Here is a 27500-nt window from a genome sequence, read left to right on the forward strand (position 1 = left end):
CCTCAAAACACTCAAATCGTGAAAAATAGGGTGCCAAAGAACTTATTCCAATATATTTTCTCAACATCGACAAAATCTTATACCTCCTATTCTACTCAACTCAATGGACTTCTGCCTGGTGTTGGCTTTGCAGTTAGTGTGGCGTTCTTGGGATCTTGTGTCCTTGAGTTTGAGGCCCTCTTTTTTCACATTGAATTAACACCAGGTGGGGTTGACTCAGCCTGTCATCCTTCTGAGGTCAGTGAAAGGAGTACCAGTGTACTGGTAATAGGGGCACTGCAGTGGCATAGCCGTGCTGTCAACCAATGATGCAACCAGCAGCCACAGGGTGCACATGAAGAAGAAGAATAGACTTCTGTTATTTTTCTCTTATTCATCTGCCTTCATGATGGAAGATTGCCAAAATCATTTATATTCATATGGAGGAGGCAAAATCTGGTTTCTTTGTCTACTTACTTTGATGTTTGTCTGTATATCCTTTGTCCGCTTGTTCACATCCACCTCATTTTTTGTCCGTCAATCTTACATAGTGTATTTATATGCATTTCCAAGCAAATGCTCACAGTATATTCCAAAGGTCATCGATTTTAATGTTTTAGAAGGTGACCTACTTGGACTATCAACATCACCAGCATAAATGACATAACAATTAAAAATTCCAGCAAATATCATATTATAATTTTTTTTATTGGAGTAATTACCCAAGATGGTTTTGTCAGTCAGAAGATGAACCAATGAAGTGCACAAAACCGAAGAGGAAGAAGGAATAAATGTTTGAAATGTGACTTACTGGAGTAGTTTGAGTGGGCATCATCATTCTCACAACCTGAGCGGAAGCTTGCAAGTCCATAATCAGTAATCTTCAGCACAAACCTGCTGTCAACTACACAATTAGTGGACTTGAGGTTGCCATGTGAACCGATGACACTGTTGTGGAGAAAAGCCATGCCCTGAAGGAATGGGGAGAGATTCAATGAAAATAGGACATTTCTAAAAATGGGAGCAAAACACATTTTAAATTCACAAATAATCTGTGAAAATACATTTTAAAGGGGTAAAAATGAATTACAAATTATCAATAGTATTCAAAGAGTCTAAATGATGAGTTGGAGAATGGTGTGATAATTAAGTGCATTTACTTTCAGTAAACTTCAATTCAAAGGATGTAACAAAAATTCTTTGTTTAATTTATAATGATTTTTCAACTTAAATTATTCCACCATGCACAGTTAAGTTTAGCTCACTGTTTTATTAATGGATTAATGCAACACCATGTTTGAGAGTTCTTGTGCCTGTGCTTGGCTAATGACCAATGGGAGATGGGGAGGGATGGGGAGAGGGATGATTATGGAGGGGATAAGATTCTATTTCATTTAGATATGAGTGGCATTCACAACTTATATGAATGAGATACTTGCTGGAGTCAAAGAAAAACCAAGGTTTATAAAAAATAGTAAAAAAAATTCAAACTCATTAAATAATTTTTCTAATGAGAAAAAAAAACCTTTCTCTTCCTTTGATTACTGTGAGAATCTCAAACTCGTAGAATGGTTGGAATGCACCACAGAGCACAACAATGGAGGGATTGCTGCAACAAAAATTAAAGCCAACCACACTTTCCTGAGTTTGTGGTGACCAGTTTAGCTCATACACTTGCATTTTCTCGATTGCTTCTGCTAGTTGCAGGTGACAGATGTAATTGAGTCTTTTAGATTTATAATGTGTGAGACTGTCTTGCTTCTGACATCGCATATGGAAGTGTGCTTGTAACTTCGACATGGCATGGTTACTCTACACCATCGCTCAGGATCTGCTAACTAGTGTTGGTCCACCAACGAGAAAGATCCATCTTCTCTGCTTTTACCATTGTTAATTTGCGTTTTTAATAAACATCAACATTGATGAAGGCATGACATTGTCCTGGTGGGATACCAAGCAGCGATGACAGGTTGTGGCACTGGAGGTATCCCAGCAGGAAAGAGTTCCTGTTCTGCACATCCTTTGCCTGAATTGTCTTAGTCATCCCAAAGGGGTGACCACTCTCACAATATAGTATCCAGCTTTACTTTATTCTTTCCTCATTCATTATTTCCCCTCATTCCTTCTCACATCCCTTATTTGTCCAAGTCTTCCTCCGTTTTGTCCTTTGGCCCTGATGTTGGTGTCCCCCACCCAATTTTCTTTCTGCTGTTTCTTTTGTTCTGTTGCATCCTGATCTGATCAGTGTTCTCACTCGTCCATGAGCCTCGACTTTGTACACACAAAAAAAAATCTCATTTCATTTCCTTGGTACACATGCCTCATCATGTGCTCAAGTAAATATTGATGAGCCTTGTAAATTTAATTGGAATTAAACTTGAAAATATGACATTTGTGGTTTGTAAAACATGTAAGAAATGGAAAATTTCACAATACCTTACCATAACAATATCGTTGATAAGAGAATATCTGAACATCCAGTCCAAAGTAATACTTTCATTCTCCAAGATGTCCTAAACAAAGAAAAACAGAAAATTTGATAGATTGAAGATGATATTTTTTTCTCACATTTAAATAATCTTTCAAAAGACAAGTTCAAATTGAATTCCCATTGGTTATACAGCCATTGTGCTTCGTTGTTTCGTACATTTAGTTTGAACAATATTTACAGAACATTACAACACATATCACACAAATTCATTCGAAAGCTGAAAATATCAAAATAATAAAAAATCTTCCATTGCAAATCCAGAGTAGAAATGGATCAGAAAATTATATTGGAAGATTCAATAAGCTGAAATATTTGTTCTTTAAGGCCCGGTCACACCTTGACGTTTTAGCCAACGTATGCCGATTTTTGAATTATTTTTCTAAAACGCTGGCACACGTTGAATACGTTATGGGTAAGTTTTGATAACATTGAGAGCACGTTGAAAAACACTGCCATACGTCGTTGTACGTTGGCTTTAAACGTTGTACTTTTTGGTTGTCCTCAAATTTTTTCATGCTTGAAATTTCACGACGTATGCCAGCGTATGACTCACACGTTCTGCTACGCTGGCCACAAGTTGTATGCACGGTCTGCGATCGTTGACAGACGTCAACACATGCTACTTGTAAGTTAATCATGAGTTGAGACACGCCGACGTAATGTTTAGCATACCCGAAACTTATTTCTAACCTATGATTAACATGTTGTTGGCACGTTACGCGATCGTTGCCACACATCGACAGACGTTACTTTTAAGCTACTCATAGGCTGAAAGACGTCGGTATAATGGATTGTCCTTGCATCAGCGTCCACGGCCATGGCCAAGACACTTATTTGCAGCATTCTTCAAACTTTTCTTCGGCATGACGAGGATGTTCACACTTCGATGTCTAGCTTGGCGATGATTCCAATTGTCCATCGGCAGCGTCTATTTAAAATAGTCGAGTTTGAGCGTTTTAACACGTTCAGAAGAAACGCTTCAAATTTCCAAACCCCAGCGTCAAAAAACAAAGGTGAGTGACAGCAATTTAAATCGTTCATTGTAAACAATGAGAATAGCTGAGTGGTACCGTTTAAAAGTCGTTGAGTGTAAAAAAATCGAATTGTTGAGCGCAAGCGTCTACTTTCAATAGTGGGGTTTGAGCGATTTAGCACGTTCAATAGAAACGATTAAAATTTCCGAGCACCAGCGTCAAAAAACAAAGGCGAGTGACAGCAATTTAAATCGTTCATTGTAAACAATGAAAATAGCTGAGTGGTACCGTTTAAAAGTCGTTGAGTGTAAAAAAAATCCAATTGTTGAGCGCAAGCGTCTACTTTCAATAGTGGAGATGCAGCCATTTAAATCGTTGAGTGGCAGCCTATGAATAGCAAACCCTACGTCACCGGCAAAGATAAACTGCCGCACGATATGGATAAGTTAGGCTATCGTTGGGCATAGTTTGTGAACGCCGGCTTCACGATAATTATTTGTTGGTATATCGTATTTATAAGTAATCAAAGCGCTCTATGCACATTATTAGTTCATTGTGCATTTGTCCAACCCGTTATGAATAGACCTAAATCGTAAAAACAAGCCATAGCTCATTGTTGAAAAAGCCCCATAAAAAATTAGCCGCGAAGAACTTCGAACAATGGTGAAAAGATGTCTCCTACCCGTGGACACGCGGACGCAAGGACGATCCATCATAACCCACACCCTCCCCTCACACTCACCTACTACTGCCAACATGAACAAACTATTACTAATACTAATACTAATACTGATACTGATACTGATACTGATACTGTTACTGCTGACATGGACATCGACTCAAAAAGGACTCGAAAAGACTGTTGGGTTCCCCTTTTATGAGCAGCATTTTTATATACCAATTCCCAAAATCGCTGGGAACACGTCTTTATATGGCAGTTGTAAGCTAGAAACACGTAAAATTTTTATTTTTTTTGTCGACCAGAAGACGTCATTGGAATACGTCTACATACGTCGATGTGTGTTGGGACTACGTAAAGAATTGGTTCAAAGCACGTCAAACATAAGTTAGAAATAAGTTTCGCATAAAAAAGACATTACCGCGACGTGTTTCGACCTATGAGTAGCTTATAAGTAGCCTTTGTGGACGTGTGTAAGCGTCCACATATCGTGTGTAAAACTTATCCCCATCGCATGGGGAACGTGTGTCATACGCCGAGTACGTCGTAAAATTTTGAACATGTTTAAAATTTCTTGACGTACTCTACTTACTACGACGTATGATAGCGTACTTTAGCGTTCTACTCACGTATACCAAACTTACTCATACCGTATTTGACGTGCCCCAACGTTTTAGACACATTTTTCTTAGGTCGGCATACGCTGGCAAGATCGCCAAGGTGTGACCGTGATGTTGACACTTCCATTTCTACGGCAGTTATGATTCGAATCGTTGTGCGTCAGCCTTTTAATAGGCTACGTCACGACATCGTTGGCGATGCGTGCAACGCTATGCCGAAGTTAGACTATCGTTGGGCATCGGTTGTGTAGACTGACAACAGGTTCAGCATTCGTTGGTATAAGTTATCTATAACACAACGAAACGTTCTGTGTCCGTTACCAATGCGTTATACATAAGACCAAGTCGCTATGAATACGTCCGAATCTTTAAAAAAAAACATCAAAAGTTCAACGTAAGCCAGCGTTTTACATACATTTTAATACGATGTCATCGCTGGCGAAAACGTCAAGGTGTGACCGGGCCTTTACAAAAAGGATTTCGGGTTAAATCAACTTTGTATTTGAAATTCACACCATTTTCAGGATGCAAAATAAAACCAAATTATCAACATAAAAGCAAACAATATTTATCGAAACATCTAGTGTTTAAAATTCCTCTTAATTCGATTGATAATTTCACATCCACACGAAGCAAGCAAACACGAAAAAAAATACGCACTCATTTTCATGACTAAAGAACTATTGTATTTACCTTCCTCTCATGCAAGAATAATTAAAAGCAGGTAAAAATAATGTGAAAATTCGAACTCGTATTCGAACACACTTTTAGAGTGGTTGTACCTGTAAGCTGCCTCTTGGGCAGTACTCAGTGAGGATGCAGATGTTTGGCATGTCAATGCATGCACCAACAAACCTGGTGAGATGTTCACTTAGAACATCTCGCATCTAGAAAGAAAAAGAGAGGTGGAAACAACTCATCAAGCAGGCAAACGATGTTAACTCATTATTCTTACAATGTTCTTAAAACGTGAATGTTTCAGAGGTGCAATGTGTTGTGGTTTTGAGGATTGTTCAGAAGATCCTCTTGTGGATACAAAAGATACAATCCAGATACTGAATAGACTTTCTGACAAGATGACGAAAACAAGTGCTGGAGAGGAATAGAGAAAATTATTGCACCCTTTGGCAAATTTGACAACAGTGTGCTTCAAGCAAATTATTTCCCATTCTTCATTAGTTCTCAATTTCTACTGAGTCTTCGAACACATTTCTGCACAATCCTTTATTAATGTCTCTGCATTATCCAATTTGGCAGTCATTACAGAAATATATCATGACATCTGATGAAAATCTCATCAGATATCAATCAAAACTCTTGAGGTATCGGAGATTTTTGCAAAGGTTTCAGGTGGTATTTTGAATTGAATCACCATAACATTTGCCTTGGGAATTATTATACTGCTTCAGCTGTTTTGAGGAACAATGTAAATCAATCACATACAGAGGTTTAGGAATTCAGCATTAATATGTTCAATAATATTATTCAACTATTTGGCCAAGGCTGAGCGAAGCGAAGTCGAGGTCGATTATTCCTGATAGATGAAACTCCCTGCAACCCATGCCTGCAGAATTTTTTTTTTTTTGACATACCGGCCGTATTTTCCATCCAATCATCATGTAACTTTGCTTTATATATATATATATATATATATATATATATATATATATATATATATATATATATATATGGTTAGGCGGTCCTGTGTTGAAAGTTTCATGTCAATCGCTCAAGCGCTTTCTGAGAAAATTAATTTAAAAATGAATAGACGTGAAAAATGAAGGTAGAAGAAAAAAAGTGAGGGCCTCAGCCGACATTCCACAATGTGGTCGAGCATGGTTGTGGCCACCTTTTACTAGTTTTATACTCTGTTAATGTGTGTGTATGTCTGTATGTGTGTACATGTGTGCATGTGCGTGTGTGTATGGTGTCTCAATAAAATGTGGACTTAGACTAATATTTCAGAAAAAATAATTAAACAGTAGAGAGGTGGGAAATGTTGAGTGTTACGAATGCTTAATCTATGGCATTAACGTGTGATGGAATGCTTGCATGTCATCAGTAAGCTGTTCCCCAAAATGCAGGGGAAAATGACAAGATAGTATAGGTTTTGATATCTAAATATGTGTCTGTATACTTTTTATTGAAACACCATGTATATATATAACCAGGGTGACAACGATAAGAGGCTCCCTCCATAAACATTGACCCTCTGCAAACATTCTTAATTGCTGCCATGCCAGCCGGATTGGTTTTGCTTTACATATGTAAGTTCATAGCCAAGCAACGAAGTCATCTGTGAAATTTACTTCATGTTTCTTTTCCAACATGCATCTCCCCAAATGACAACCATTCATGACCAAACTTCATCATGGCAAACTTTTCTTCAAACTTGTCCTGCTCCTCTAAGCTCTTCTAAATATGTGTTGGTAAAAGTGAGTAGCTCTTTGGCAGTTTTTAGAGAACCCTCATGGCACAGACATGCAAGGCAAATTGGTAAAGCTGTTTTGTCTGGCCTAAATTCCTCTCTCTCAAGTAAAGACGAGTCCATCATCAATTAAGTTCATTACGTTGACTCTTTCTGGAATGTCTTCTACAATGGACAAATTTATCTTCTTCACAATCAAATAACGGAACAAATACAGCACTGGAGTATCAGGAGGATGCAAAATAGACAAAGATGGAGTCATCAGAAGGAACCTGGATAGGATTCGGGTTTCAGCTGCTCCTCCTCTACCCTCAAACCCACCCGGATGCAGCCAGCTGAACCTTACAAAAACTATTTGCAAGATTCACCCCTCTGTAGATAAAGGAAAAGAAATAAAGAAGGAAAGATGAAGGACAAGAATAAACTAGCAGAAAGCACACACACACACACACACACACACACACACACACACACACACACACACACACACACACACACACACACACACACACACACACACACACACCCATCTATTGTCCAGAAATACCTGACTACAACTTACATTACCTCCACAGAATGTACACAGGAATCCACTACAGGCATTAAATCAACACACAGGCCCTCTATTTATAATGAAGCTCCCTTTCTGGTAAGCACTCATGACACTTCAGATTTGATAATATATATATATATATATTTTTTTTTTTATCCCCATTATTTCGTTATTTTAATTATTTCTCACAACTTCGAATGGTATGGGAACTTGTTTATACGAAAACCAACCAAACTTAAAAATTAAAAAAAGATTACAATGACGTCAGTCAAATATTAGCACAAAAACCGGGCTGTTAGGGTTAAAAATAAAGAAAAATGGAATCACAAAATCATTCTTAACAGAACAAATTTTAGCAAATCTACACATTGTGATGCCTGGTGTTGGCTTCATAGTTAGGGTGGTGGGCTTTGGATCCTTGGGTCCTGAGTTCAAATCCCGCTCAACTGTTGAATTAATACCAGGTGGGGTTAACTCGGCCTGTCATTCTTCTGATGTTGGCAAAATGAGTGCCCGCATGCTGGTATACTGTCGGAGTGGTGACCCATCTAGGATTGTGCCCAATAGCCAAGGAGACTGCTTAAGCAGCACCAACGCTCTGCCCAGAGTATGGTCTCAATCTCCTCCTCCTACACATTGTGACCCATCTTAACCATGACATTAATGGACGGAAAAGTATACAAGACAAAAGCAAAACTAAAATAGTCAACTTTTCTATCGATCAATTTCACCCGTGAAGAAGAGAAGAATGGAGCCCTTCCCTTCCTAGACACACTCGTAAAAAGGGATCCCAAAGGAACGCTGAAGGTCACAGTGTATAGAAAGCCCACATACCGACCGCTACCTCGACTTTGATTCCTCTAATCCATTGGAGCACAAAAGATCAGTGGTACACACCCTCTCAAAAAGAGCATGAGAGATACCATCCTCCATCGAAGACAAGATGAGAGAGGTGCACCATCTTCAAAAGGTTTTGAGGGCTAATGGTTACCTGGACAGCTTGCCACCAAAAAGGTGAATGATCTTACATGGCCCACACAATAGACTGGGACCGAAAGAACAACCCAGGGGTTTTTGTGTTCTTCCTTTTATACCGGGTGTATTGCAGAGGATCGGCAGAGTATTGAAAATGGCAGGAGTGAGGGTAAGTTTAAAACCGGTCTTCACTCTCAAGAAAGCTCTTATGAAGGTAAAGGAGAAGTTACTGAGGAAGGACAGGGCAAGGGTGGTGTATGTGATACCCTGTGGTTGTGGAACCGAGTATGTGGAAGAGACAGGAAGGACCTTAGACCAACGTATTGCTGAACACTGCAAGGCCTTTGAGTGCAATTATCCCAAAAGGTCTGCCATTGCTAAACATGGCTCGAGGCAGGACATACACCTTTATGGGATAGGGTTATCATATTGGGCTCGACCCCGAACAGGACCAGAAAACGGATTCTGGAGGCCTAGCATGTGGAGGAAATGGTCACATCAATGATGCAGGAGGTGGTGGATTTACCTTTAGCGTTTAGACCTCTCTTGCAGAAACACACCGGGGAATCCCAAACATTGCATGGGGAGTCCATGTAATATGTCATCCGGCAGTTCTGTAAGGACTAACCACCCCTCACCTCCCACCCAACCTCTCTCCCCCCACCTCTTTTCTGCACGTGGCCACGTTTACACTGCTGTGAATTTACTTATTGCATGCATTTAACGGCACGATAGAAGACTCCTGATCATGTTTACTTGCAATGACGGTGACCGATTATTTGCTGATGTCTGAAATGTTGTTTAGTACAATCTAATTGGTTTACATGAGTGTGTTGTTTGATCCGTTAATGTGCTCATGGTTTTTGAATTTGTTGACGGTCAGAATGCATGAGTGACGTGATATGGGCATCGATTGGCTGTCCAGCTTGGCCCACCCTCACCCCTTTGGGTATTTAGGGGGATGTTGTGGTAATGTTCATCACTCTTTTGAAAGGTTAATGGATGCATGGTGTGTTGCACATGTTGATCGAAACTGTTGAGTCATTGTTTGTTCAATTAAAGGTTTGAGAATCTATCGTTACGGCTGTGGAAATTCGCAGAGCACCATATAGATCCTTAGATCAGTTATGCCAATAAGTCTGTGTTCAGATATATTTCCCCACCGATGTCTAAAGGAATTTATTCGTGTCACCCGGGCTGTGATCTTTGAGGTAGCCGTTTTTCTTTTACTATCGTTATTTTGGACCAACCACAAAGCCAACCACCAACCACCCTTTTCTACAATGCCAACCACCAACCACCCTCTCCACAACACCAACCACCAACCACCCTCTCCACAACGCCAACCACCAACCACCTTCTCCGCAATGCCAACCACCAACCACCTTCTCCACCATGCCAGCCACCAACCACCTTAACCACAACGCCAACCACCAACCACCTTCTCCGCAACACCAAACACCAACCACCTTCTCCACCACGCCAACCACCAACCACCTTCTACACTACGCCAACCACCTTCACAACAACGATATCTCCTCACCATCTCCTAAACCGCATCTCTCCCGATAAATCAACACGAACAACGTCGCCTCACCTTCGTTTCTGAAGCGACGCCATCTTTGCGCCAACCACGGCCAGTCCGCATTGAACGGCGGCGCTGCAAGCACACACGGGGGTTTGGCTCGCCGCGCAAGTCGGTGATCTCGCGCACGTCCGATCGCCGCGCAAGCTTGGTGATCTCGCGCACGTCCGCTCTGTGCAAGCTTCGCCTCGGAATTCGGATCAAGAGAGCGAGAGGGGCAGAGCCAGTGGGGGTCAGAGGGGAGAGTGCGATGGCCAAACCTCGTCTCTCGGGCTGTCGGTGGAGTGTCTGTGGGGGTTCGGAGCGCCTGGAGCCTGCAGTCAGTGGAGAAGCTGAGGAGAGCGGAGGAGACGCGAGCTGGGGACACGGCCAAGCCTGCTGTGCTGCGCGGAGCTACATGTTCGTGTGCGATCCGGAGAGAGCTCGCCAACCAGCACCAAACGGTCTGAAGTGATTGGGCTCAGAACAGTCCGAGCATCGCTGAGGGACGAACGGGTTCTTAAAGAGAGCATCAACTCAGAAAGAGCAAAGACCCGTTCGATCCTCTCAGGCGTTGCCGGCTGGGGCCCGAATCACCAGGCCGCGGCCGAGCCGCGGTTGCGCTAGCTGCCGTGGGGAAGGAACGTCGCGGGTCGCCCCAGCGAGGAAGGTAACCTGCGCAGCCTCTTGGAGCTCCTTCGGTCCTCAAAGCTCCAGGTTTATAAAGACCCCGAGAGGTCCAGTCTACCCCCTTGTCTTTGAGGCGGTTTTTCCTTGCTTTTCTTTGTATGAAAGTTGTGGCGCCTTGTCCGCGAAGTAGAACCTGTATAAGTAAATGTACATAACTAGAACGGGCACTCGGTAGAGCACATACCTTCGCCGCCGCAACTTTTTTCCGGGCACGTTTGAAAAACGTCATTTTAAAACGTCCATGACGTCACAACCGCCAGTCCGATTGACGTCAAATTTGGTGTGTAACCTCCTTGAAGGCCGTCCAACAAAATGGAATGATAAACACTGAAAAATTAAAAAGTTGAAAAATGACGTCATCTTTTGACGTCATTTTGACGCACTTCCGGGGACGTCACGTCCAATCGGGGACTACTATTCTGAAAGCTCGTAGTTCACTGAACGTTTTAACGTTGGTTTCATGTCAATAGCTCTATTAGATCTGAAGGTATGCCTACAAGTATATTTTGACCTTGAGTGTGACCTTGACCTTGACTACAGAGTTAATTGGCAAAACCTGTACATCAATAAACAGATATTTTGGTACTGATCCTAATGCCTGGATTTGGGAGACTTTGCTTTATAAATTATATAGATATTTGAATGTAAAATATCAGGACATTTTAGCCACAATTGAAAAACGTCATGTTCAAACGTCAATGACGTCATAACGGTCAGTCCGATCGAAGTCAAATTTGGTGTGTGACGTCCTTAAGGTAAGTCCTACAAAACAGTATGATCAAAACTGATGAGATCGAAAATTGAAAATTTACGTCATCTTGTGATGTCATTTAGACGCACTTCCGATGACGTTACGTCAAATCCTACACTACATATCCGAAAGGTATCTCGTCATGGAACAATATGGCGGTGGTTGCATGTCGATAGCTGTATTATGAAGGAAGTTATGCTCAAAAGAGTGTTTTTGACCTTTTCATGACCTTGACCTTTGACCCGATCACTCCCAAAATCTAATCACATCGTCCTTGGATACTCACAAATCATCCCACCAAATTTCATGCAATTTGGTTTAATACTCTCTGAGTTATGCGAATAACAAACAAACACACATATTCACAAATAAATAAATACACAACGACCAAAACATAACCTTTCGCAGAATGCGAAGGTAATAAATAGACGGGATTATTATGGGTGATTAGCTCTTTCCTTTGCATTGTTTTTGTTGGCTGTATAATTGCATATGTGCATGCTTGTATACGTGCCTGCATGAATACCTGACTGCATACGTGTGTAAATAAATGTGCTTGTTGGAATGTTGACCTGTTCGTCGTGTCCTCTTCCTTTAATTGAGCTGCCATATTGCACTCGGGATATAGTCGGTTTTTAAATAGCCGGTAAAGCGATCGGGTCCAGCGAGGCCTTGCGATAATACCCCGCTCGGTTATCCCATAACGGAGCGAGCTGCTTAGGCGGCTCGTGTCCAAGCAGGCCTCGCTGAGGTACAATCTCTCGGTAATCTACCCGAGCGAATAATTAAGTAAATCGATTATTTGGCGATCGGACCCTGTAGCGCGTGGGTAGAGTGCGGACAAGGTTGTGGTGTGCTTGGAGCACACCCGTGACTGGTTTTCGGCATTGTTCCGGAAAGTCGCGACTGAATTGCATGTTCGGTGGGTGAAGCGGCCGCGATTCGGGCAAACGCGGTCGTTCGCACGCCGGCGGGCGAGAATTCGTAACACTATCAAGGAATCCGATATACATACATATAGATATATATATATATATATATATATATATATATATAGATATATATATATATATATATATGTATATATATATATATATATGTATATATATTTACACATAATATAGATGTGTATATATATTGTTGTTGTGCCGGGGGTCGGTGATGAGAACGACCACTAAGTGGGGGAGGTTTGCATCGTCTCCCACCGAACTCCCCGGAATTGTAGGCCGTCGCTCGGATAACTCCGCGAGCCAGCGGGTCGTTTAACCGACCGTGGTCGCCAATATTTCAACCGCGTAGCATAGGGTCAATTTGTCGATAACCAATTTACCTAATTAACTACGCGATATTGACTAACGGGGAAACCACACCCTCGGCACGTCCCGCTCGAACCGGGTCACTCTACCGACTGCGGTAGAGTTCCAACTACCGACTACAAACTCCGGTTCGAGTGCAGCCGAGCGGAAACTGCCAAAGCCGTGCTGGCTGGAATAAACGGATTATCGGGGATAAAACCCCGCCTAAACTCAGATCCGAACCATGCTGGACCAATTCAAGAAGGGACGGAAACGAACTGGGAACATTTCTAACAAATTTTATTTACAGTAAATGAAGACACAAAGCAAGACTTAACACGAATATGCAAGAAGTATTTACAATGATCCAAAAACACTTTATCAGTTCTACTTAAAGACAGGCCCACACGCAGACACACAGAAAATGAAAAGAAACCCAGAGTCTTTATTGGACCCTCACAGCCGTGGAGAGAGACAAGCTGGGGGTCAGAGTTCGGTGGTGTATCTGACCGTCGGAGGAAGGGCATGCTCCGCGATGTGGCACGTGACAAAGGTCGTTGGTCCGGTCCCCAGTTGCACGTAGGGACTCGTGGTTCATGGCAAAGCTCGGGTGGTGAACAATCGGGGTCCACGGAGGGAGGTCAGGGTCACTCTGTCCTTCCTTAAAACTTCTCATAGCAGCCACCGTGAAACAAAAACTGACTGCTTACAGCCACCGTGAAATCAAACTCGACCCGTTACAGCCACCGTGAAACAAAACTGACTGCTTACAGCGACCGTGAAAGCATACTCGACCCGCTACAGCCACCGTGAAAGCAAATTCGACCAGACCCTCTTTTTACAGAGAGTGTCAGAGATTTTATTGGCCTCTCTCCACGGGGGAGGGGCCCTTGGCGAAAACGCACCTTGCTGTCCGCCTCTGATTGGACAGGGTCCTCCTGCCCACCTTTCCGGGGCGGGGCCTCTGCCCCTGCCAGGAGACCACAGTTACTCCTCCACATGGCTTCACTCTCGACGAGTAACAGTGTCAGCGCCGCCAAGGTTATCGTACAAGAGTTACAACATTCGTGGGAGCCGAGAACTGGAACCGAGAGACCCCCTCTCGGCAAGTCAAGGTACGAGCAGCCAGCGGGTGGTGATGGAGCGTGATGGGCCGAAGGGGTCATGTAGATGGGATGGTTTATTAGATGTAATAACCTAACTAAATGAAATCGCAACGCATGCCTTTGATTTTCCCACAAGACAAAAGGAAAGGGATCTGACTACACACATACTTAATGACATAACTGACTTTTAGGACATCTGTATGTTGAATGCAAATGGTTTTCAGATCTGTAGCAATATGTTAATGAAAGACCCACTCACATCTCTCACCTGAGAATGGAGGGAATAACCAATCATCTCTGACCTAATCAATTAAATCCAGGTGGCGAGGTTTATATAAATAAATAGACTCCTCTCATGGTCTTCTCGTCAAAGAAGCTGCATACTGCAAACAAGAAAGGCTACCAAGGTAAGCCCTTTGCTGTTTCAAACCCTTCCCAGAGTTCCTCCACAGCTATAAAGACATTCACAAAGAGTACACACATGAGAATCCCCATGCTCTACACCCCCTCAACTGCCAGACCAGTTTCATGCCTTATTGGTGAATCATCAGCGACAGCATAGATATAAATGCACACCAACGAGGCTCCAAAGCATGTACCATGGGCAAAAGCCAAAATCACTCAACATATAAATGATAAAGACCCACCCACATCTCTCACCTGTGAATGTAGGGAATAACCAATTTGCTCTCACCTGTAAATGAAGGGAATAACCAATTCGCTCTCACCTAATCAATTAAACGCAGGTAGCTCGGATCATGTGCCAAACTGCGAGTTCCTGTTCCTATTCGTATTCAAAGTATAACATTCAATTGAAATCAATTGTTCATTGCGAATAAACTGACATTTGTAGACAGACAGACAGACAGACAGAAGTGAACCTTAACCCTGCTTTTTGCTTCGGATATGCAGAGTAATAACAACTGGATTGACCAACTAAATTTTGTCATGAGGATGAAGCCTCAGACTCAACACAAGCAAAATGTATAGTCTTTTGATGATTAAGATATCTCTGTTGCTGGAGTGCCAGGTGTGATATTCTTTCAAGAAAAAAAAAATAATTATATATATATATATATATATATATATATATATATATATATATATATATATATATATATATATATATATATATATATATATATATATATATACAGTGCTGTATATATAATATTAAAATAATTAACTCACACTTTTCATGTGTCAGCAATAAATGTGCAACTTTCCTGTCTCACCCCTTATTTATGCATTTAGGTGTTTGTATATGTGAATCGCTGGTCGCCATCCCTGAATGTGGGGGAAGGTGTGAGGTTCACTGGTGAAGCCTGCTCGCCAAGGTGTGTACTCGTCAATGCTGTATATTTCAAATTTCACTTTGGGTACGAGAACAATAAATTATTTCAAGGCATGATTTGAGTAAAAAAATAAAGTTTGCATCCATGGAAGTCAGTATTGGGGACGAACGGTAGTGGGAGGGAGGTTAGTGATAAGTTTTTGTGCGTGTGTTTATGGGACACTCCACATATTTAATACTATTGGGTACATTAATAACATTTACAGAATATGTGTGGTGAGGTCTTTACGTTATCTATTTATCAACAAAAGGTTTTGTTCAATTTTTTTTAATTTCCAAAAACATATTGTTCTTTATTTATTTATTTTGAAGAGTCTCTGCTCTGTAATGTTAAAGTATGTGGAAGATCCACATGTTCAAGTGTACCTATGCCATTTGATTCCATGTCAAGGGTCTGATATTCAAGGAATGTTATTTTTGTAATATCCAGTAATATTCATGCACTGTATAATAAAATTAAATGGTTATCATCTGACTTGTTCATTGTGATCACAGTACATGACACTCATGGTGCCATGCTGGCAAGGCATGGAAACAGAAACACATCATTCTGGCTTACACGTTTCAGCTCAAAGAGCACCTCTCTCGTCAGCTCAATCTTCTTCTTGTTTAGTGGTTTGATTGCAACAAGGTTTCCCTGCAGAAATACATATTAGTGGAACATGATTTATGGCAAAAGTTGTTATTACACATCATAGTGACCCAAGAGGTGTTCACTTTAGACCTCAGGATACAGTACACACCTGTATTTTTATCTCAAATACAGTTCACCAGAATGTAAAAATGAGTGTGCTCCCACATACTTCATAAAAGTAATAATGTACCTTGTAATAGCCAGTTTTGGCGAACATCTTGTTTCGTCCTTGCGTGACCAGGACCGATCCACAGCTTGATCCACGCTGAGCATGGAAGGCAACGATAGACGATCAGAGGAAATATAGAGAATTATGTCTGAACTGAGAGCAGAAATTAAATTTAAGATTTGCAGCATCGTGCCAATTCATCATAAATGTCCTCCAGTTTTAACTCCCCGAAGGCCAGTGGATGAATGATTGATTATTTCACATTGTTAAATCGGGCAATAACTATGAACCAATTTATTGCTTCGAGTCCAGCTCCGCTTGCTCTCTCAGCCCAGATTATCCGAAGTGGATTCTCTGGAATGGATGAGTTCTTCCAGTTTCCTCTCCTGGTGAAATCCTGAAATACAGGTTTACTGAACACCTCAACGCTTTTGTTCTTCTTTTCTCATGTTTGTGGAACCGCCTTCCTGAGATTGTTTAATCCCACCCTTCCTTCGAGGACTTCAAGCCAGCAATGCACTGCTATCTCATGTCATCCCCCAAACTTTCAAAAAAAAAATTCTACCCCTATTAACCCTACCTAACCTAACCTAACATGACCCTCATTCTTGCAGGTTAAGGTGTAAAATACTCAGAGTACAGAAATAGAACAATGTCAAAAAAACACGCAATCCTGACTATAATTCACGGAACGGTGCTTGTGTGTTTCTATGTTTGTTTGGGTGTGTGTGTGTGTGTGTGTGTGTGTGTGTGTGTGTGTGTGTGTGTGTGTGTGTGTGTGTGTGTGTGTGTGTGTGTGTGTGTGTGTGTGTGTGTGTGTGTGTGTGTGTGTGTGTGTGTGTGTCATGCTACTCCTCTTACAGTTCTGGGCCAATTACATCCAGACTTGCTACAGAGGATCAGCATGACCCCAATTAATGTTTCGGGGTGTTTTTATCTTTTCCGGTGGTCTTGGGGAAGGGGGTGTGTGGGGGGGGGGGACGCAAATTCTCGACACTGCCTCCAGGTGGGGGAGGGTATTACAAGTCTCCACTATTTACAGTGCAGTGTTCCTGTCCCCACGTTTGCCAGTGCAGTGAAGTGTTTTGAATTATAAGCAGTAGGTATGTTTTTGCTTCATGCATGTAACCCGGGTTGTTTTTTTTTAATACACAGAGCTGTCAGTTGCCGATACATTGCTCAAATATAGGTATGCATCAGAAGAATGTGTTGCATGTTTGGAACAAGATTGCCCATCGGGTGGATACTTTGATAGTAAAATCAAATAATGAAGTCAAACTGTATTGCTCATGAATAAACATTAATAATCTCCATGGTATGGATGCAATCCTACGGTATGGTTGAACATTATCACATGTCTTGGCTCAAAATAAATCATCTGCTGCACTTGCAAAAAACGATTCTTAAACAAAAGCCTAATTGTGTGCTCCATTTCCCACTGCCAGGAAAATAGAGTTCTCTAATCCCACAGTGTTGTCAAGCAATACTGCTGCTCCTGTTGAAAAGCATCTTCCTATAATAGCAATTGAGCTTCCCATGAAGGGAGTTGTGCAGAAACATGAACACATCTACATGCTCGGCTAATGCTCTGCACTTGTTATACAATGTAAAATATATCATAGAAAATTATTAAAGACAGTAAAAGGTTCAAAGATTCAATCTAGTTTCATTCAACATAGTGCTCATGTTGGACACATAAATTTGTGGTGTTCTTTCCTTGGTACATGCTTTTACGAAATATTTCTTCATAGTCTTGGGTTTCTTCCAAGAAGTATCGGCCATCTCTCAATCTGTGCAAACTGTCCTCTACTGCTTTAATTAATATTAAGTTGGTGAGCTATCCATTTTAAAAAGGCCTACATCTAGCCTGCTCCTCCAGCCATTCATATATCTGCCCTCCCCAAGCAACCTCAATTCATCTGCATCCCTCAAGAAACCCTCACCTAGACACCCTCCCAAAATCCAATCGTTTCTTGTTTCCCACCTGCATCGATTCATCAATCCTGTTTCTCCCAATTGTGGAATCATCTCCCTTTGTCCGTTATCTCATCATCATCCTCTGCACTTCAGTCTTTATGATGCACTACACATCGCGACCTCTTGCGCTCCCCCATGATCTTTTCTATGCATGCCATTTCTTTCCCATGCTGTTCCTCTCTGGGACATCAATCCTTGTTTTTTGTGTTATACTTCCTTGTGTACATCAACCCTCCCCACCACTACCCAATACACTTTGCTCGACTGTAAACCAGTTGCCCATTGTCATTTACTTCGTTCATGAGCCGAGACCCTCGTAGGGAAAAAAGTGCAATTCCACTGGTTATTCACATACACTGCTCTCAATAACAACATGTGAGCTACATGTTGCTCACACTGCACATGTCGAGATGTTATTGCACTTAAAAAGCTGGTGTATGTGCAATTTCAACGATAAAATCATTTCATATTCTCGATCTGTTGCATGTTAATTGATGTAGAGTTACTATGCTGTTCCTTCACAACTTGCGCCACCAACTCCTGACAACCCAAAGTCGACTTGCAAATCTTATGTATTGCTTGCAATGACTACCATGTTAGGAAAGAAGCCATGGCAGTTCCTAAGGACATGCACTTTGCTTCCATAGAGGTTTTAGTCAACAAGCAAGAACAGTTATGAACCATGTGCTTGTGAGCAAAACACTTACTTTCCTGCTATTAAATAATAAAAAAGTCAGAGCCCACACTAAAAACTTTCACGAGGTTGACCTGCCTATAATTGTGCCGATGGAAGACATTTGTAGCATTCTACAAAGGTCGATAAGGAACTCAATTATTAGTGCGGCAGATTACTAAATGAATCGTGCATTTTGTGAAGAAAGCAGGAAACTTGGCACAAGGATAGAACTCACCAAGACAAAAAAAATTTAGACCCAAGGCCATCTCAGATTTTGCCGTAGATGTCGCTGGTGGCCATTTTTAAAGATCCAAATCTCATCCAAACTCTCTCTTCCTCTTTTGTGGTGACTTCAATTGTCATCATGCCAGTTGGCTAGGTGTGGGTACCTCTCTCACCTGCCATGGCACCTCAGCAAAAGCTCTCTGCGACTCATTGGGACTGACTCAATCGGTCAACTTCCCGACCCGGATCTCAACCAATGGTACTCCATCTCTTCTGGATCTGATTTTGACAAATTTCCCTGACAATATCTGCTGCTCTTCCTTCGCTCCAATTGGTTCTTCTGACCACGTCCTTGTCAAAGTGGACATCTCTCTGGCTGTTATCAGAAAACCACCTCACCGCCGTCGAGTCTGGCATTTCACTCAAGCCGACTGGCAGGGTCTCCGAGCAGCCATCAAACTTACAGACTGGTCTCCTATCACTACTTTCTCAAACATCAACTCATCCTGGGAAGTCTTTCAAAGAAACTTGCTCTCCCTCATGCACAGATTTATCCCCTCTCGTGTTCAGTTGTCTTACCCTTCCTCCCGCCCTTGGTTTACTGAAGCTTGTGGCGAGGCAGTTGTCCTGAAACAACTTGCCTTTGCCTCATGGAAAGCAAACCCAACTGAGGGCAATCTCAGTTCTTTCCACAAAGCTCGGAACAAGTGTGTATCTACCCTCAGGAGAGCCAGAAAACAACATCTTTCTCATCTCAAGTCTGAACTCTCAAACCTCTCTCCCTCCTCAAAATCCTGGTGGCGTTTAATCAAATCTGTTTCTGGTGTATGTTCCCCCTCCATCCCCTCCCTTACCTCAAATGGCCGCACTGCTGATTCCACACGTGATAAAGCTGAATGTCTAAACTCGGTGTTTGCAGCTAAATCTTGTGTCCTAAACCCATCACTATCTCTACCCACTTTACCCAGTCGCACCCAACTGTCCCTGGACTCTGTATCCTTTTCTCCTGACAAGGTGGAGAGCTTGCTTTCAAACCTCGAGTCAGATTCTGCAACCGGTCCAGACGGCATCAGCCCACGTGTCCTCAAAGCCTGCTCTTCTGCTCTTGCTCACCCTCTCTCTGTTCTATTCACCCTCTCATTTGCCCAAGGTCATCTGCCATCTGCTTGGAAATCTGCTAACATCACTGCCCTGCATAAAAAAGGTGCAAAAACAGATCCCTATAACTACAGACCAATCAGCCTTCTCCCAATCATCAGCAAGGTGATGGAATCCATCATCGCCTCAGATATGAAATCCTTCCTCTTCTCCAATGGCTTGATTTCCAATCATCAATTTGGTTTCAGACCAGGTCACTCTACCCTGGATATGCTGCTTCTGCTCTCCCATCAATGGATGGAGGTCCTCAATGCCAGACAGGAAATCCGAGCCGTATCCCTGGACATATCACGTGCTTTTGACACAGTCTGGCACCCTGCCCTACTCACCAAACTCTCTTCCCATGGTATTCAAGGCCATCTCCACTCATGGCTCGCAGACTTCCTCTCCTGTCGCAGTCAACGTGTGGCCCTAAATGGAGTTCTTTCATCCCCTCTTCCTGTGCAGGCTGGAGTTCCTCAAGGTAGCGTTCTGGGCCCTGTTCTTTTTCTGGTTTTCATCAATGATCTCTCGGACTCTCTGGAAAATCCTCTATTTCTCTTTGCCGACGACTCCACCCTCTGCCGTACCATCTGTCATCCCTCAGACCGGCAAGCAGCAGCTTCTTCACTCACTGCAGATCTGGATAAAATCACAAACTGGTCCAACACGTGGAACATGTCTTTCAATCCAGACAAATCTCACACTCTCACTATGTCTCTTCGAAAGGACCGTTTACAAAACCCCCCCATCCACTTTCTCAACAATCCTCTGGAAGAAGTCTTTTCTTTCAAGCTTCTAGGTCTCACTGTCTGCCATGACCTTTCCTGGGAAAGTCACATTTCCAACCTCGCCTAAAAAGCCAGTCGCCGACTGGGAATCCTCCGTCGTGCTAAGTCCTTCCTCGGCCCTCTTGAGCTCCTGACCACTTACAAAGCTTTTGTCCGTAGCCTGATGGAGTACTGCTCTCCCCTCTGGGTTGGTGCTCCTGCCTCCCACGTTTCTTGGCTTCACGCTGTCGAAACCAGGGCATTTAAGATCATCGGCATCTCCCGCAATGAAGCTGAGTCTTTGGGCCTCTCACTCAATCACCGCAGGTTGGTCGGTGGTCTTTCTGTCTTCTACTGACTCCTCTCCAGCCTTGCCCCCCCTGCTCTCTCTGCGATTTGTCCCCACCACATTTCCACAGGGCGCTCAAGGTCCGCCAACAACCCCCTTCTGGTAAAACTACCAAAATCACGAATCACTGCTCATCTTCACTCTTTCATTCCTCTTTTTTCCCGCCTTTGGAATAAACTTCCTCACTCTATTCTTTCCCATTCTTCCCTCCAGGCTTTCAAAACAGCTGTTCACCACCACCTCTCATCTTCCCCCATCCAAATCCTCGATCTTTTCTACCCCCGATAATCCACCCAAGCCCACTTCCTTCATTTCTCCTGCTTTCCTTCCTGAAAGTCCCCGAAATGTCCATCTTCTCTTCGCCATGTTCCCCGTCCCATCCCCATCCCTCTCCCTTCCACAGTTCACCTAATGTGTCTGTTCCCCACTGTTTTGTCCCTTCCACTCCCGCCCCTCTTGTCTCATGCCTCCTTGCTGTGAGTTGTGTGTTAGCTCTCATACGAGCCTCGACCAAGGTATACAAAAAATAAAAAATAAAAAGATGGCCACCACAAAAACCTATATTTTTCTAATATCTTAACCCTTTGCACCCTAGCGGCTGTTTTACCATGCCGCTATTCAAACCTCCCTGTACCTGATTGGCAGGATTTTTGTCCATGGAGCCTCGGGTGGGGAGCCAAAAGTCCAAGTAGCTCAGGGTTCAAAGGGTTAAACACTACTTCACCTCGAGCTATAATTTTTGGGTCAAACTCCAAGTTTTTAGGGATAAGGATTTCAAAGAAATTTACTTTTGACCATCTCTGACCTTTATTTCCAACATTTCTGAAGATAACTGCTGCAAAAAATTTGCACGAGTGTACTGAAGCAGTCCAGTATTTGTGAATATCAAGCTGAGCATGATGTTCATAAATGTTTCCAGAATTTTCCTTGTGCAGTCCAAATTGAATTATAGTTCATGAAGTTCCACATTTTCAACCACATTTATACTTTTTTGTGCAGCTTAGTCCAGCTTTTCTGCAAGTATAGGTATGAAGCTTTCAAACAGCCACATTTCAACAGTTTTCAGCAGGCTTGTGAGGCTTGTGGCAAGGTTGTCCATAAAGGTTTCCAGCTTTCTTCTTCTGCATTCCATCCCCAACCTTCTGGAGATGGATGTCTGGCACTATAAGGAGCAAATTTGTACTCCACCAACTGTAAAACCCCTGGGTCGGGTCAGGTCAGGTTCAGGTATGGGAGCCATGCACCTGAGCAGTGCGTCGCTGCATCCACTCTTCAGGGGCCTCCTTCTGGCCATCCCCCAGGCAGATGCCTGGCCCATCGCCCATCTTCTTGAGATGCTAATCAACCTGCTACAACCACGAGGCACATGATTGGCACATTGGCCTCCTCCACTCATAAGGCTCCCTCGCTGAGAGAATCTGGGGAGCAGGATCAGCGTCAGGAAAATGAGCCATATGTCTATACAGCTACAGCTGACGCTCACGGACTATACAGATAACAAATCTCATCTGAGTCCCTCTCAGTAACTGCTCATTGGACACAAAGTCTGACCAGCAATAGCCAAAAATTATCTGAAGAAACCTGGTTCCAAAGGAGTTAAGTCTCCATCTTAGATCCTTGGTCAGAGTCCGTCTCACATCCATAGAACAAGACTGGTAGCACCAAGGACTTAAAAACTTGGACTTTTGCCCTCCTGAATAGGTACTGACAGTGCCACACCCCATGATCCAATGAATCCATGACTCCCCAGGCCCGACCCAGATATCTATTGATCTCTGGCTCATAACATGCAGAGACATGAATATCACTGCCAAGGTAAGTGAATTTCTCCGTGACCTCAACATCCTCACCACAAACAGGTACAGACAAGATCGCAGCATCCAAGATGTCACTTAAAGCCTGGATCTTAGTTTTCACCCAGGAAATAGAGTTTGTTCATTTTGATTGGTACCACTCGAGGTTTGGCACAATCTGTTAGCCACTCTTTCACAAATGCATTGTACTGATCAAGCCCAGCTGTTCAATTTTAATAACACTGTTCACAACACTCTTGTCACAAATATCTCGAGTGTCCAGAACCACCAGGTCAGGTCCTTCCTCACTAAATTGAAATTCAATGTCTTGTAAAGCAGTTTTCACTGAGTATATATATATTTTAGGAATGCTGTTTGGACACTTGTGCTTTGATCATGGTGACGACCTTCATTGCTTCTAGGCGTCTCAACAGAGACCTCAAATTTGGCAATGAGCCATGCCATCTCTGTGTCTGACACCATCCATCTTCGAAGAGCAGCAGGGTTTTCAGTCAGGCCCACTGCACCACCATCTCCTTTCACCACTGCGTTGTTCTGTTCATGTGCCTAGTTAATTGCCATTTTTGAGAAATAATTAGATGCCTTGGTGACAACAAAGCCAGAGTTGATGGTGAACTCTTCATATAAAGCTCTGTGTTCATCCATCAAGGAACTCATGTCTTTGATGTGGACAGGGCGGTACTTGGCATAGTGCACACGATCCAGAGCAAAAATTCATGGTGCCAAACTTTTCAGTGTTTCCAATTACAGGCTGAAGTCACCAACTCTGATGAATCTGACAAAAGACAGGAGAGTAAGCTGAAGGTAAAGAATGATGCACCAAAACTTGAACTGTGGCACTCTTTTTGACTTCTGTATGCACCAACTCTCAAAATCAAGATCTTCTGCTCCATTGCTAGGAATAAACAAAACTTGTTACCCACTGCTCTACAATGACAGCTCGACATATAAACAAACAAAAATACATGCATAATGATGTAGATGACAGCTTTCTTCCCAGTTATACATGGTTTGGCCTACTTTCAGTGCATATGTCTTGTTTAATAACTCCAACTCTGCTTCCATTCCAGTTGTACACAATCTAAACGCTGAAATTTAAAAGGTTTTTGGTGCTGAAAAAAAGTTTATTGTGTACAAACTGTGGTGCCCTGTTGTCCAATGCCTGAAACAAAATTTTGCTTTGTACTGACCGATTTTTAAGACTTCGATAGCAGAAATGAACGTCAGAGAAGATGAAAAAATAAAACATTTGAAATCATTGTTCCCCAAAATTTGACACCAAATTTATGGCTTTGGGTGATAGAGTCGAACAATGTGGAAAAATTTGTTTGGTGGCTCCCATCTTCCAAAATGGAAGATATTGTTACGGTTTGAGGAACCGTATGCATACAACATACAGGTGTCCCAAGTCAGTTATTCCATTAAGTATATGTGTAGATAGAACTCCCCCCCCCCTTGTGTGTAGTGGGAAGGCAAAAGTGGTGCATTGCGATGTTCTTTTCGTTAGGATTATAAATCATTTTTTCCTTTTATTTTATCCCCACTCCATTTCATTGCAAAGGCAAAATCCACGACAACCCACGGTACCCTCTGCCTGCGTGCCCCTCCTCTCGCTTGCTACTCTTGCGTGGGCTGAACGAACGCTCGTTCGCCTACTCGCCCAACCGGTGACTCGCTGTCCGAGGCAAAATCCTCTCGCAGTAGCTCCATTTTGGCGAGTCCGCACGTGTGGAGTGGGCGGGCTTCCCGGTATAGCCGAAACCCTGCCCAGAAAGGGCGGCCCCATGGAAGCCCCGTCCAATCAGGGCGAACAGTGACGTCGGCTTCACCAAGGCTTCTCCCCGCTGAGGGTGATCTATAAATTATGACACCATCCTCACTGTAGAGTGCTGAGAGGGAGAGTGAGTGAGCTGGAAAGTGAGTCGTCTGGTGAGCTGGAAAGTGAGTCGTGTTGGGAGTAAGCTGGAAACCCTGATCCCTGCCTCGGACTCCGCTCTACTCGACCTGGGCTCCTTCGCCAACACTATCTCCATGCGGGCGGCCGTGGACCGAGCCGCACGACCATTGCCAGGTGCCGCACCATGGAGCATTCCTTTCTCCGGAACTCAGGTACCGAGAACTGCGACCTCAACTCCCTCCCTCCCTGGCTGAAAAAGTCCTTTGCCATTCAACTGGGTATATTTTGTCTGAGTGTGTGGCTGAGTGTGTGGCGCCGTCTTTAAATAGAAACTGCATAAGTTATTCGAACCTTGTAAATCTTGCCTGTATTATTCTCGTGACAAGTCTGCTCTGTGTCTGCTTTATAAGTTGCTGTGAAATTGTCGCACTACATGTCTCTCATCTTCCCCTGCATAACACCCCAATAAACCTGTTACCTGTACCACATAACTTTCCTCACTGTATTTAAATAAATTATTGTAGAAATGTTCTCAGTTTGTTTTCGTCTTTTCCTCCATTGGTCCAGCATGGTTTGGATCTAAGTTTTTAGCCGGGTCTTTATCCCCGATAATCTGTTAATCCTCGCCGGTACGTTCTTGGTAGTTCCGCTCGGCTGCATCCGAACCGGAAAGGTAGTTGGTAGTTGGAAAGGTGATCCGGTTCGGGCAAGACGTACCGAGGGCGTGGTTCCCCGGTAGACGACACCGCGTGGTTAATTAGGTAAATTGGTTCGAGACAAAAAGACCCTACGCTACGCGGTGGAGATATTGGCGTCCACGGTCGGTTTAGCAACCCGCCGCCTCACGGAATTATCCATTAGCGACGGCCTACAATTCCGAGAGTCTGGTGGGAGGCGACAGAACTTCACCCACCTCGCAGTCGTTCTCGCCACTGGTCCCCGGCCCACAACAATATATAGGTCAGAGATGGTCAAATCTAAAATTTTGGAAATCCTTACCCCACAAAAAACCGATATTTTGACACAAAAGTTATAGCTCTCAGTGAAGTAGTAATGTTTAAGATATTAGAAAAATAGGTTTTTTTGTGGTGGCCATCTTTAAAAATGGCCGCCAGCACCATTGATGCCAAATTCTGAGATGGCATTGAGTCTCGATTTGTTTGTCTTGATGAGTTCTAACTTTGTGCTAAGTTTCATGCTTTTACGACAAAATGCACGATTCATCTTGATAGTCCAGCTATCTGCCCCCACTATATCATTTGATAACTGGTGTGGATGGAAGAAAATCTTAACTTTATTTTTCCCTTGTTTTTACACCCCCTTTACAAGCATATGTCTTGCACCTTCCAATACGCCACATGCTCGAGCTTATTTCGTTTCATACTCATTCTTCACCCAATCATAATGAAACAGGCTAGTGATCCACTGCAGTGCTGAATCAGCCAAACTTGCTACAGGCAAATCACTAAATTACTAAGTTAATTGTGGCCCACGCATTCTCTTTCTTTTACTCCCACACCTGTCATAAATGCTGCAGCGTGATCCAATTAATATCGTAGTGGCACAGCGATGTTACAAATGAGATCGTTGATATTATTAAACTACTGCTGTGACCAGAAGTCAGTGAAAGGACACTGGTTTCTTGTATGAGATTCCACTAATGATGGCATCGTCAGCAAGGAAAGAAGTGATAAAGCTTGCAGAAAAAGTTTGTGCCAGGGTCCTATATTCAATGGGCTGCAAGAAGAGGAGGAACACAGCAAACAAAAAAGTGGTTGATTTGCCAAGCTTGAAAATTAGTGGATAAAGGCAAACGTTGATCCAAAGGTCAGGACTCTGTTTTCTTCCTTTGCTAATTATAGCTGGGTGGTTGTTTGATATAGTATAATAGTTTCCTCAAACAACAATGAGATTGCTTTGTTTTCCTAGCCCATACAATGATAGCTAACCGTCACATGTTTCTACATCGGGTTTCCCCTAAAAATGAGAATCGCCAATCTATACATGCGACAGGAAACTAAGTGCAGGTATCAACGAACACGTCTACAGAATGTGCACACATGGGCTCTCCAGATGTTGTGTACAAATTCAGATTTTGTCTTGTTTTTCGCCTTTCCAAGTGCAAGGACTGCATTGCTGGGAGATAGGTTGATAAAAATAAAATTGTCTATTTCTCTTCAACCACAACAAGAGTAACGCAGACCATGCAGTATACATTTGGAATAATTCAATATGAACACAGGTGCTGTGGATAATACATCAACACCATGTCGACTAAAAAATTTTAAGATCTTCAAATAAAATTCAACAAGTGATGATGAATCGAAATAGCAATGAATTATTAATAACGAGAAAGACAATAGGAATTGAAAATAACTGCAGTGTGTGTAATA

At 42.8% G+C, this 27500-nt stretch overlaps 1 protein-coding gene across 3 annotated transcripts in view; it reads right to left on the reverse strand.

The window, feature by feature from the left end:
• LOC147015980 (atrial natriuretic peptide receptor 1-like) overlaps positions 1-27500 on the reverse strand; it is a 206338-nt gene that overhangs the window by 46600 nt on the left and 132238 nt on the right. For all 3 annotated transcript variants that reach the window (XM_085848663.1, XM_085848662.1, XM_085848661.1), the window contains 5 exons: positions 16284-16358; positions 16019-16096; positions 5526-5630; positions 2421-2492; positions 791-950 (listed from right to left, as the gene is read on the reverse strand). In XM_085848663.1, coding sequence (XP_085704789.1) covers positions 791-950; positions 2421-2492; positions 5526-5630; positions 16019-16096; positions 16284-16358 — 490 coding nt within the window. The remainder of the gene's footprint in view (positions 1-790; positions 951-2420; positions 2493-5525; positions 5631-16018; positions 16097-16283; positions 16359-27500) is intronic.

This window comes from Eptatretus burgeri, chromosome 12, assembly GCF_056783735.1.
Source record: "Eptatretus burgeri isolate ZD-2024b chromosome 12, Ebu_testis_v1, whole genome shotgun sequence".
Taxonomy (NCBI): Eukaryota; Metazoa; Chordata; class Myxini; order Myxiniformes; family Myxinidae; genus Eptatretus; species Eptatretus burgeri.